Source organism: Bison bison, unplaced genomic scaffold (assembly GCF_000754665.1).
Source record: "Bison bison bison isolate TAMUID 2011002044 unplaced genomic scaffold, Bison_UMD1.0 scf7180017864517, whole genome shotgun sequence".
Classification (NCBI taxonomy): domain Eukaryota; kingdom Metazoa; phylum Chordata; class Mammalia; order Artiodactyla; family Bovidae; genus Bison; species Bison bison.
Genome location: NW_011495070.1, coordinates 6,853,146 through 6,864,127, shown reverse-complemented (window position 1 = coordinate 6,864,127; position 10,982 = coordinate 6,853,146). Strand labels below are relative to the sequence as shown.

At 40.5% G+C, this 10,982-nt stretch overlaps 1 protein-coding gene across 1 annotated transcript; it reads left to right on the top strand.

Annotated features, from left to right (window-relative positions):
* On the top strand, positions 1–3,997 carry NDUFC1 (NADH dehydrogenase (ubiquinone) 1, subcomplex unknown, 1, 6kDa). The gene is made up of 4 exons (XM_010830285.1): positions 1–113; positions 609–712; positions 2,796–2,875; positions 3,778–3,997. The coding sequence occupies exons 1-3, from the start codon at positions 47–49 to the stop codon at positions 2,853–2,855; spliced, it is 231 nt and encodes a 76-aa protein (XP_010828587.1). The 5' UTR covers positions 1–46; the 3' UTR covers positions 2,856–2,875; positions 3,778–3,997.
* Positions 3,998–10,982: the final 6,985 nt, after the last annotated feature.

Sequence of the window (10,982 nt, the reverse complement as noted above, 5' to 3'; positions counted from 1 at the left end):
GGGAGCTGCGCGGCTGGAGGAGGCGGAGCCCAGGAAGCCAGGCAAGATGGCGCCGTCCGCGTTGTTGCGGCCATTCTGGAAGCTGCTGGCCCCGGCTAGGTTCCCGAGTGTCTGTAAGTGTCCTTCCTCGAGCAGGCCCGCCCGAGCTTTCAGCCTGCGGCTCCCAGGGTGAGCCCAGCCGTGCGAGGGCAGGAGGGGACTGCGCCCGGGCTTGTCCTGCAGTGACCTTCGCCGACCCTCGTCCCTGCCTCCACCCGCGATTCTCGGCTCCCAGTGTCCCCGACCTTACTGGGTCTGTGCGAATGGACTTAGAGTCCCTCCTCCTACAGACGGGGGAAAGGGGAACCCTTCCGTGGGCGCTTCCGAGTCGTCTGAGGGTTCGCAAAAGCCAATATAGAGGGTTTGAAGGCGTCCTGGACGACAGAGGCCACGGTCTGGCCCAGCCGGAGGCCCAGGGAGAGTCACTCGACCTCTCTGAACCTCTCCGTGGCTGTTTAAATGAGAAAGTAGAAGGGGGAATGAAATGCGATTATACGCATTTAAATGGCAGGTTTATTCGTACAAGGCGATAAGTTACAGATTTGGAGAGCCTTTCTGTCCCCTTTCAGCTTCATCTCGGTCAAAGTTCTACATTCAGGAACCGCCACATGGCAGTCCCAACTGGCTGAAAGTTGGCTTGACCTTGGGCACCTCCGTTTTTTTGTGGATCTATGTAAGTACTTACTCCCTTCAATCGTGCCAATCCAACCTATTTCTCCATGAGGGAAATCCTAAGGACTAAAAAATGTTACGATTTCAGAGGCAGGTACACACTACTATATTTAAAATAGGTAAGCAGCAAGAACCTACCCTATAGCACGGAGAACTCGGCTCAGTATTCTATAATAACATAAATAGGAAAAGAATTTGAAAAAGAATAGATACTTGTATAACTGAATCACTTTGCTGTACACCTGTAACACATCATTGTTAATCAAATATAAAACAAAAAAATTTTTAAGTGTAACCAGGATGAAACATGTCATTGTTCCTTTGCATGGTTTTGTGAATGGCAGTTTTACTACATATTATTTATCCTTTATTTCTTAATGAAGATGGAGACAGGTTGAGGTTTTATGAAGGCACTTTTTTCAGATGCCATAGGGTCGGATTGTAAGTGAAGAAGAAGGGGGCAACAGAGGATGAGATGATTGTATGGCACCACCAACTTAATGGATTTGAATTTGAGCAAACTCTGGAAGATAGTGAAGGACAGGGGAGCCTGGCATGCTGCAGTCCGTGGGTTCACAAAGAGTCAGACACGACCTAGCAACTGAACAACTAATACAAATTAAATCCCATTAAATTTGTTAGACATAAGATTTTAACAGTGTAAATACATTGTTGGAAATATACCTTTTTGTTTGAAGTGAAGTCGCTCAGTTGTGTCCGACTCTTTGGGACCCCACGGACTGTAGCCTACCATGCTCCTCCATCCATGGGATTTTCCAGGCAAGAGTTTTTGGAGTGGATTGCCACTTCCTTCTCTAGAGGACCTTCCCGACCCAGGGATTGAACCTGGGGCTCCTGCATTGTAGGCAGACGCTTTACTGTCTGAGCCACAAGGGAAGTACGTTTTGTTTACAGTATGCCAAATGATTTACCTATGAAAACTTAATAATCTTTTCCAAAGACAACACTATGTGGTAGCACTATTATTATTGACCTTTTATGGATGAAGAAAACACTTGGAGAAATTAATTTGCTGAACCCAGTTCTCTCTAACTACAGAGCTACACAGTAGACCACTGTGAAATTGTGTCTCTCTATAGATAAGTTTTTTAATAGTTGACTTAAAGTATTGATGCTCCGTTAGATTTAAATTTTTTGTTTTGTGGCTAATGGTTTTGAAATTTTCTCCACTGCTGCCCACCTTCAACTCCTAGACCTGTATTTGGGATTTTTTTTCATTAAAGTGATTCAGCTCTTTGACATAGAAAGGAGTAAAAGATACTGAAAGTCACTTACAATTTAATAATAGTAACTAATCCTTTTTTAATGGAGAAGGAAATGGCAACCCACTCCAGTTTTCTTGCCTAGGAAATGCCATGAACAGAGGAGCCTGGCTGGGCTACAGACCATGGGGTCAGACAAGACTTAGTGACTAAACAACAACAATCCTTTTTAAATAATGTTTACTATAATGTAATTTTGTATCTTCTTAAAGTTTTCCTAAAAAAGAAACATGTTGCTGAGAGCGCTGATTGGTAATGAATCGTTGCAACAAACATCACCCTGTATCAAGGCATTGTTCCAGTTGCATAATCCGTCAGACAGTTATTCTGAGAAAGTGGCTGCCCTCCATGACATCTAACTAACACGTATATAATTGGGGAGTGCAGGTTGGTCACTCACTCACAGTATGAAACTTCTAAGGTTAGAAGTATAATACACATCCACCAACCTCATTTAATAACCGAGTTCTGCTTTGTCATGTTGGTGTGGCCCCGCTGTGGTAAGGCATTCCAGTCCATTAATTACCCACTGAATGAAGTAATTTTTTTGCAGAAGTTGGATTTAAACTTTGGAGGGTTGCCTTCTCAAATTAGTATGTCAGATTGTGGTGAACAAGTATATATCATTCATTGTTTTGGGACTTTTTTTATCCCTTAACCTTTTATTTTTAACTAGAATAGTTGTAATTCTTTTAATGTGTCCTCATTTCTCTTGTGAAATATAAATATCAACTGTTGGTTTCCTTCTTTTAAGTTGCCAGGAAAATTACATTTCTGATTTTAACTGTTACCTACTTTTAGCTCATCAAACAACATAACGAAGATGTTTTAGAGTATAAAAGAAGAAATGGGTTGGAATAAACTTTTGAAATACTAAAACAGTAAGTATACAATTTTATAGGATGAACAGATGATGCAAGATAATTTGACCTCTTTAAATGTGTTTTGCTTGTTATTTTATCAGGTTTATACTTTTCAGCACCTATATTCCTGTCTTTGAAAAATTTATAAATTTTTAGTACCTGATTCAGATATCTCTTAGCATAGTCATTTTTAACCATTTTGCTTTGACTGCATTCAAAGGAAGTTGTGCTTAAGAGTAAAACCGAAATCATATTTTCTTAAATCTAATAGTGCTGTACACAGTGCCTTTCTAGCACTTAGGACAAGTTACCATTGCTTGTATACGACTTTCTTACTATGTCTTTGTCATATACCACACTTGAGTATAAAATTTGATGAAAACAGGGCATTCGATTGTTAAATTTTAACTGCATGATGATTTCTTTATGACTGTCACTACAGCTAATACCTAGTTGGACAATTCGTAATAAAACCTAGCTATGTATATGGATGCCATATTTCTAAAAAGCTTTTTAAAGAAATCCTGTATTGAGCCTTTTGTAAAAGGAAAAGGCACTCTTCTAAATCTCAGCTTTCATGGATTAGGTTGATTAAACTAGATAACTTAGATCTGCTGGATAATAAAATAGTAATCACTAATGTATTTATCACCTTGCTATTTCACTGCTTCAGTCAGCCAGTCAAGATAAATATGAAATAGGTATTTAAATTGAAACCAGATGCTTTTGCTACTCCTGTAGTTGGGATGAAAAAAAAGTTTTTTGCTAAAACTTAGATAAAAATGAGGAGTTGATATTTTTTGTGGATTTGGTTTTTAAACTTCCCCTGCTGCTATAAGATGAATTATTCAAAATGGTCTAATTTTAATATTATTTCTGCTGGTTAATGCTATAGCTTTCTTTTCTTTTTTTCATTATAGGTGTGTTCCGTAAAGTGATTATAGCAGTTCCTCTGGATTCACGAATCTGTTGAGTTGTAAACGTGAGAGAAAGAATTACATGTGAATATATGTCAAGTCAGCATTTGTGTTTTACATGATTAAATTAAAAATACTTCTGTATTCTTCAGATTATGTATATTGTGACAATGTATAGAATGTCAATTCTAAGGTAAATTATTAAAAGTATTTTAATGTCGAACATGCCATCTGATAATAGGGTCAATGATAATTAAGGACACATTGGTAAGAAAACTTAAGGATATAGATTTTAAAAAAGTCACTGCTGGAGGATTTACTCCTTATATCAACTTTTAATTTCTAATCAAAGCATTTATTCTTTAGTGATTAGGGTGGTAGAGCCACTCCTATTCTATTGTCTAAAATACAAAAGAACCCAAATATTGTTTTCTTCTAGAGGAGAAAGTGAAGGTGAATCCTCTCAAAAAGAGTTTCTTCTGACTCCAATTCCTTGAATTTGGATGATTTTTGTTTGGGTAACAGTTTTTACACCTATATGGCCATACAGAGTTTGTGGCCTCTTTTTGCTAACATGAATTTCATCCAGTGAATAGCAGACTAATTCAAAAAGTGAGGGAGCAGGGTTGATGGAAGTTAATAGACACAAATTAACAAACACCTCATTTATCCCTCATCAGAGCCCTTTCTTATGAATCAGTTAAAACTTCTTTATATGCCATTTCACTCCATTCTGATGTTAAATAGAAAGTTTCATTGGCTTTGTGTGTGTTTGGGGCTCTGGCCAGCACTTATTCTGGGAGATTGGTGGCTCAATGTCTTTGGAAGTTACTTCCAAACATAAATTCACAGTTAAAGTATTTCAGAAAAAGTATTTAATCCAAGTTCAGGGAAAGACCAAATATAATAGTAACTATTTGTCAGTTCAGAATTTTAACTGGTAGAAGTGGAAAGGACCTTAGGGGTCATATAGACCAATTTCATAATTTTACATGTGCAAAAACCAGAGGCCAGAAGTCATTTGCCCAGCATTAATGGAAAGTAGAATAATGGATCCTTAAAGATGACCATGTACTATTCCCTGGAGTTTGTGAATATGTTAGGTTATATGGCAAAAGGGAATTAAAGTGGCATATGGAATTAAATTTGCTAATCAGACATACAGATAGATTATCCTGGATTATCTGGCTGGACCCCATGTAATCACAAGGGTCCTTATAAGTGGAAGAGGGAGGCACCAGAGTGTGTCAGAGTAATGTGATTGGAGAAGGATTCAAGTCAGCTGTGGCTAGCTTTGAAAAGGGAAGAGAGCCAAGGAATGGAGAAGGCAAAGAACTCCCCTGGAGCCTCCAGAAAGGAACTCAGCCTTGCTAACACCTTGATTTTAGCCCAGTGAGACCCATGTTGGATTTCTCACCTACAGAAATAGAAGATGATACATTTTTGTTGTTTTAAACCACTAAGCTTGTTAACAGCAGCAGTAGGAAACTATTATTGTCACACAGTATTGGACCAAGAAGTCGGTACCAACTCCCAATTCAAAGAACTTTAAAAGAAACACTTAAAATTCACATCCCTAAAGGAAACAAAACTCTGACACTTTAAATTCTGGAAGCTGATGGCCTCAGTTGAAAATAAAATACAGCTGTAATAAGCAGAATCTACTATATGTCAGGCCTTGAAAATATTGCTACCCTGTGTGGGCTTTGATCTTGATTGTGCCAGTGTAACCACATGGAGAGTCATCATGGAGACTGCGGCTGTCCAAAAGAAGCTTCTGCAGCAATGGAAGTGTTCTGTCTGTGCTACCCAGTGCAGTAGCCCCTACTTCCATGTGATACTGAGTGTTTATTTCATTTTAATTCTTTTAAATAGCCACACGGGGCTGGTGGCTGGAGTATTGGACGGTAGAGGTGTGGATTCTGAGTAACATGTCCTAGAGTTGTGCCACATAGTTAAGAGGCTACAGAATGACTCTAAGACCCCCTTAACAGGCATGCCCCTGTGCCCAGGAATAATTGAGGCCTGGAACTCAAATGTCATCCAGACTTTTGGTGTTGGCTCTGCTCTCTGTATATCTGCTTTATTGCCTTTGCACACAGACCGTCTCTTCCCCAATTCACATTCTAAAGAGAAGGCCACAGTCAGTAGCCCCTGGGTTTACACCTCAGTTTAAGAGAGAAGCTGAACTGAACAAGAATCGTTTTGATACTAAATACCTAAGAGAAACTTGGCCAAATGACAGTTCCTTTAGCAATAACATAAAAGAGCTTCCATAAAAAAGAAGATGCAGGCAAAATCATATGTCCAATGCTGTCAAGTTTTTAGAGTCAGAATCAGACCTTTTTTTTTTTTTTCCAGATTTAGTATCTGTGAGATAGTCATTTAAATTATTTTCTTAAGTTGCAATAGAAAAAAAGCTTTATGAGCTTAGTTTTAAGACGTTGTGGGTTATGTTTTGGCCGCAAAAAGCTAAGTGAAGTCCTGACCCCCAGTATCTCAGAATGCTACCTTGTTTGGACATAGAGATGTGCAGATGAGTGTACTGGAGTAGCCTGTGTGCTTAGTTGTATCCACCAGGCTCCTCTGTCCATGGAATTTTTCAGGCAAGAATACTGGAGTGGGTTGCCATTTCCTTCTCTGCAGGACTTTGCCTACCCAGGAATTGAACCTACGTTTCCTGTGTCTCCTGCGTTGCAGGAGGATCCTTTATCCACTGAGCCATCAGGGAAGCCCTTTGTAAAATGGATCCTTAATCCAATATGACTGATAATATTTCTAAGAAGAAAAGAGGCAGAGAAGATAACCTTAAATGAGGGAGGCAGAGCTTGGAGTGATGCGTCTGCAAAGCAAGGATGACTGGTAAACATCAGGAGCTGAAAGAGGCAAGAGAGGATTCTTGCCTACAGGTTTCGTGCCTTGATTTCAGACTCCTAACCTCCAGAACAGTGAGAGAATAAATTTTGTTGTTTTAAACCATCCAACTTTGTAGCAGTTCGTTTTGGTAGCCTTAGGAAAATAATATGGAAATAGTAGGGAATGTCTTGTTTCTTTTACTACAGAAGAGAAAGTGAATAGATGAGAGGAATGCTGAGGAACCTCCAAGAAAAATTGCCATCTTGATTACCCTTTCTCCATTTTATTGAAATATTTTAGGCCATTAAAAGGGTGCTAATCAGCACCTTCTCAATTGCTTGCCAATTTGTCACCTCAGATACTTTTTTTTTAAGTATTTATTTGGCTGCACAGGAGTCTTAGCTGTGGCATGCAGCATCTTTAATTGCAGCAGGTGGGATCTAGTTCCCTGACCAGGGATTGAACCCACCCCCCACCCCCTGCTTTGGGAGCACGGAAGTCCACCACCAGGGAAGTCCCCCTATATTCTAAATTGTTTCACCTTATATCCATATTGATCTGTTGAAAGTACAAGTTATAGCCTAGGGATTTAATATTAAGAAAAACAAAGCTGTTTCTAGCTTTCTATGGAGTCTAGAAAGTCAGTCTTTGAAAATTGCCATTAATTATATGGAACTTAAGCCTTGAATAAGTATTAATATTGTCAGTAGATGATTTGTACAGTATGTTTTCAAAGTTAATATCATCTTTGTCAACAATCACAATTAGGCGGAAATCATTAGACAAACCAATTTAACTCCATCCCTAGATTCTTGTTTTCCCAACAAGACCAAGAAAAAATGTCAAGGATGTGCTCAAGGGCAGCATTATAAACAATGTGACTAACAGCTGGGAAACTTGTCTGAGCCTTACAGAGTCATCTGTGGCGAAGACTTACTGTTAAAATTCTCTTGGGGTTCTGGAGAAACAGCTTGCTATATAGAGTAAATTTGACAACCCACAGGCATGTCCTCTCTTGGGAAGTATTTCATCAAGATGTGAAAAGAGGCTGGCATCAAAATGGAAAGCCACATATCCTACAAGAGCAGTAGTTCAGTTGCTCAGTTGTGTCCAACTCTGCGACCCCATGAATCGCAGCACGCCAGGCCTCCCTGTCCATCACCAACTCCCAGAGTTTACCCGAACGTATGTCCGTTGAGTCGGTGACGCCGTCCAGCCATCTCATCCTCTGTCGTCCCCTTCTCCTCCTGCCCCCAATCCCTCCCAGCATCAAGAGCAGTAGAGTAGATAGCAAATTCCCTTTGATCCAAGAGGCACAAGCTTAAAGCTAAGATGAAAAGGGATCTGGAGAAGTGGCACTGTTTATCACAGTTCTTGCCTCTCAGCTAGAATGGCCACATCCAACATAGAGGACACAATAAACTCCCCACTGGACTTTACCATATGATGAGATGGTGGAATATAATGGATCCTGTCATATGCACACTGAGCGGCTTCAGAACATTGTAAGGGAAACTTGAGCTTCAGTTTAGGCTGGAAGTCAGAAGCTAGCACTGCCTCCCCCAACTGGCTGAGCACGTTTTATACCTAATATGCTTTTGTGCTTCCCAAAACCCTATGAGTAAAGGAATTACCCACATTTTACTCAGACCAGTAAATTAGAACAGGTATGTGACTCCCAAACTCAGACTATTAATGACAGTGTTATACTACCTTGATTTTTTTCATGTGTAATACAAGGATAATCAACATTCCTCCACCTACTCCTTAGGCTTGTGTAGAGGACAAAGTACAGATGTGACAGCATGTTGGGAAAAATGTTAAAGCCCGATATACATGTGAGTTGGGCTTCCCTAGTAGCTCAGCTGGTAAAGAATCCGCCTGCAATGCAGGAGACCCTGGTTTGATTCCTAGGTGGGGAAGTTCCCCTGAAGACAGGATAGATGACTCACTCCAGTATTCTTGGGCTTCCCTGGTGGCTCAGAGGTTAAAAGAATCTGCCTGCAATGTAGGACACCTGGTTTCATCCCTGGGTTGGGAAGATACACTGGAGGAGAGCATAGCAATCCACTCCAGTATTCTTGCCTGGAGAATTCCCATGGACAGAGGAGCCTGGCAAGCTACAGTCCATTGGGTTGCAAAGAGACACGACTGAGCGACTGAGCAAAACACAGCACATACATGTGAGTTATTTTTGTATTGTTCGAATTAGTTGGTTTGCATTGTTTAAACAAGTTTGGCTCTAACCAGCGCTCTTCTTTTACATTTATTATTGATATCTGGGCAGAGAGATCTTTGTGATCATTGACCCCCATTAATGGGAGGCTTGGCAGCCACTGCTGAGAAAAAATGTTGCTTCCATGTCTCTGTAACCTGAAACTGTGAGCGGTACCAGAAATCATATCTTGTTCGTTGAAGAACGCCCCGGAACACCAGTGATAAGATACTTGGTAAATATTTGTTAAATAGATTATAAGCAGTCCTCAGCATCTAGAACACGTATGTTGTAGGCATTCTGATAGATCCTGATAGACAGTGTGAGTGACTGATAGCAGGTGGCTGCTGTGGAACCTGGGGATGATCCAGAGAAGCTCAGCCTATACTGAGACCCTGAGTCTACATTGGAATTCTGAAGGGAGAGGTCTAGAACAGCGTTCTGGGAGCCATTACCATTACAGGTGTTTACTCAGAGAGAATCCTGTTTTAGGGGAGCTGCCAGTACACTAAATACCAGTATAATGTATACAGTAGTTCTTTTTCTTTTTTTGACCGTGTCACCCCTCTTGAAATATCTTAGTTCCCTGACTCTGGATTGAACCCAGGCCCCCAGACAGTGAAAGAGCCTAGTCCTAACCACTGGACTGCCAGGGAATTGCCTGGTATTCTCCCCCCCACCCCCACATTAATTTATTTAAATGCATTTACTGCCTTTGACTATTTCCTCTCCCTGGAAACTTTGAAAATTCAGACCTACGTAGGCCAAAGAAAGAATGAGACAGATTTTTTTTTTTTTTTTAATCCAGAAGCACCAAATTGGAAATGGTTAGGAACTCTCCCCACTGATTTGATTCTATTTGTCAGTCTGTTCTCTCTGCTGGCGGTTCATTCCAGGATGTGCGCTTGATGCTGGCCAAAAGTAGCAAGTGTACTAATCTGCATTTTGTTATAGTTCAGGACTACCTAACTTCTTGGTGGATGGTCTGGGTCTAGCCCCATCTTCCAGGCTTGGAAGTCTAAATTAGACCTCTCATTAACAGCTTGCCTAATTGCTCTTAAGATTTAGTCGCTAGGAATAGCTCATTATTCTGAGCATCAAAAATAAAAAAACCAGTTCTGATCATTGGCTTGTACTCATTAAATGAGAGTATATTAAATATTATTACAATTGGGTTAAAACTAGAACCTCTGAGGAATGTTTAGTTATTTGCATAGCAAATGAGCAAATATTTTGCCTGTAATACGCCCAGAGAACTTGAAACTAGAAGGACCATGTTCATGTCCTTAAAAAGTCACCACCGGGTTGTTTGCTAAATGGAATAATTGCCACCTTCCTCAGAGGGGCAAAATGAAAATTAAAGGAGAAAATTATGTGAAAGTGCTTTGTAAACTGTCAAATGCCAAACATACATAAGGGGTTATTACAGTAGGAAATGGTCCCTTTCAAAGGTTGATCATTTCAGGAAAGTCCCAGAGATTAATCATTTAAGAAACGTTACAAGCATAAATTACTAGTTTCAGTATTCATATTATGACAGATGCTTGCAGACACAATGAGGGAAGTAATTGAAATTTGGAGGAAAAGTCTAATTAGTGTTTTTAATTGATTTGGAAATACTAGTTTGACATCCTGGAGAAGGAAATGGCAACCACTCCAGAATTCTTGCCTGGAGAATCCCGTGGACAGAGGAGCCTGGCGGGCTGCTTGCTGTCCATGGGGTCGCACAGAGTCGGACACGACTGAAGCGACTTAGCAGCAGCAGCAGCAGTTTCACATCCCATAGAGGAATATGCAGCACTTTTGGAGATTATATTTAAAAGTCATTGTAATAATGAATTGCCTGGAGATTCAGCCATTACTCGAGAATTTTCTTAGGATTCTGAACATCACCCAGAGCACCAGTGGAATGCTGAGGCTATCTCTTTGATTCGTCTCCTGGGAGCTTGCAGCTACCCTTTCCACTCCTAGGAAAGCTAGTGGAGTACATGAGATAAAGTGGGTTCCGATTTCATGGGGCATGATCAGTCATGTCTGTCTTATTCCAGATGCGAGGTCCGAAACATTTCCAGTCCACTCCGAGTGGAAGATAAAGCAGTGGGCAGGCAGATGACAGCGACTTCACGTTTCCCTATCC

Bases quoted from the DNA above. Each gene is read 5' to 3' on its own strand.
- NDUFC1 (XM_010830285.1), top strand. From the start codon at position 47: ATGGCGCCGTCCGCGTTGTTGCGGCCATTCTGGAAGCTGCTGGCCCCG. The intron at 114-608 runs GTAAGTGTCCTT...GTCCCCTTTCAG, and splicing joins GGCTAGGTTCCCGAGTGTCT to CTTCATCTCGGTCAAAGTTC. The intron at 713-2,795 runs GTAAGTACTTAC...ACCTACTTTTAG, and splicing joins CCGTTTTTTTGTGGATCTAT to CTCATCAAACAACATAACGA.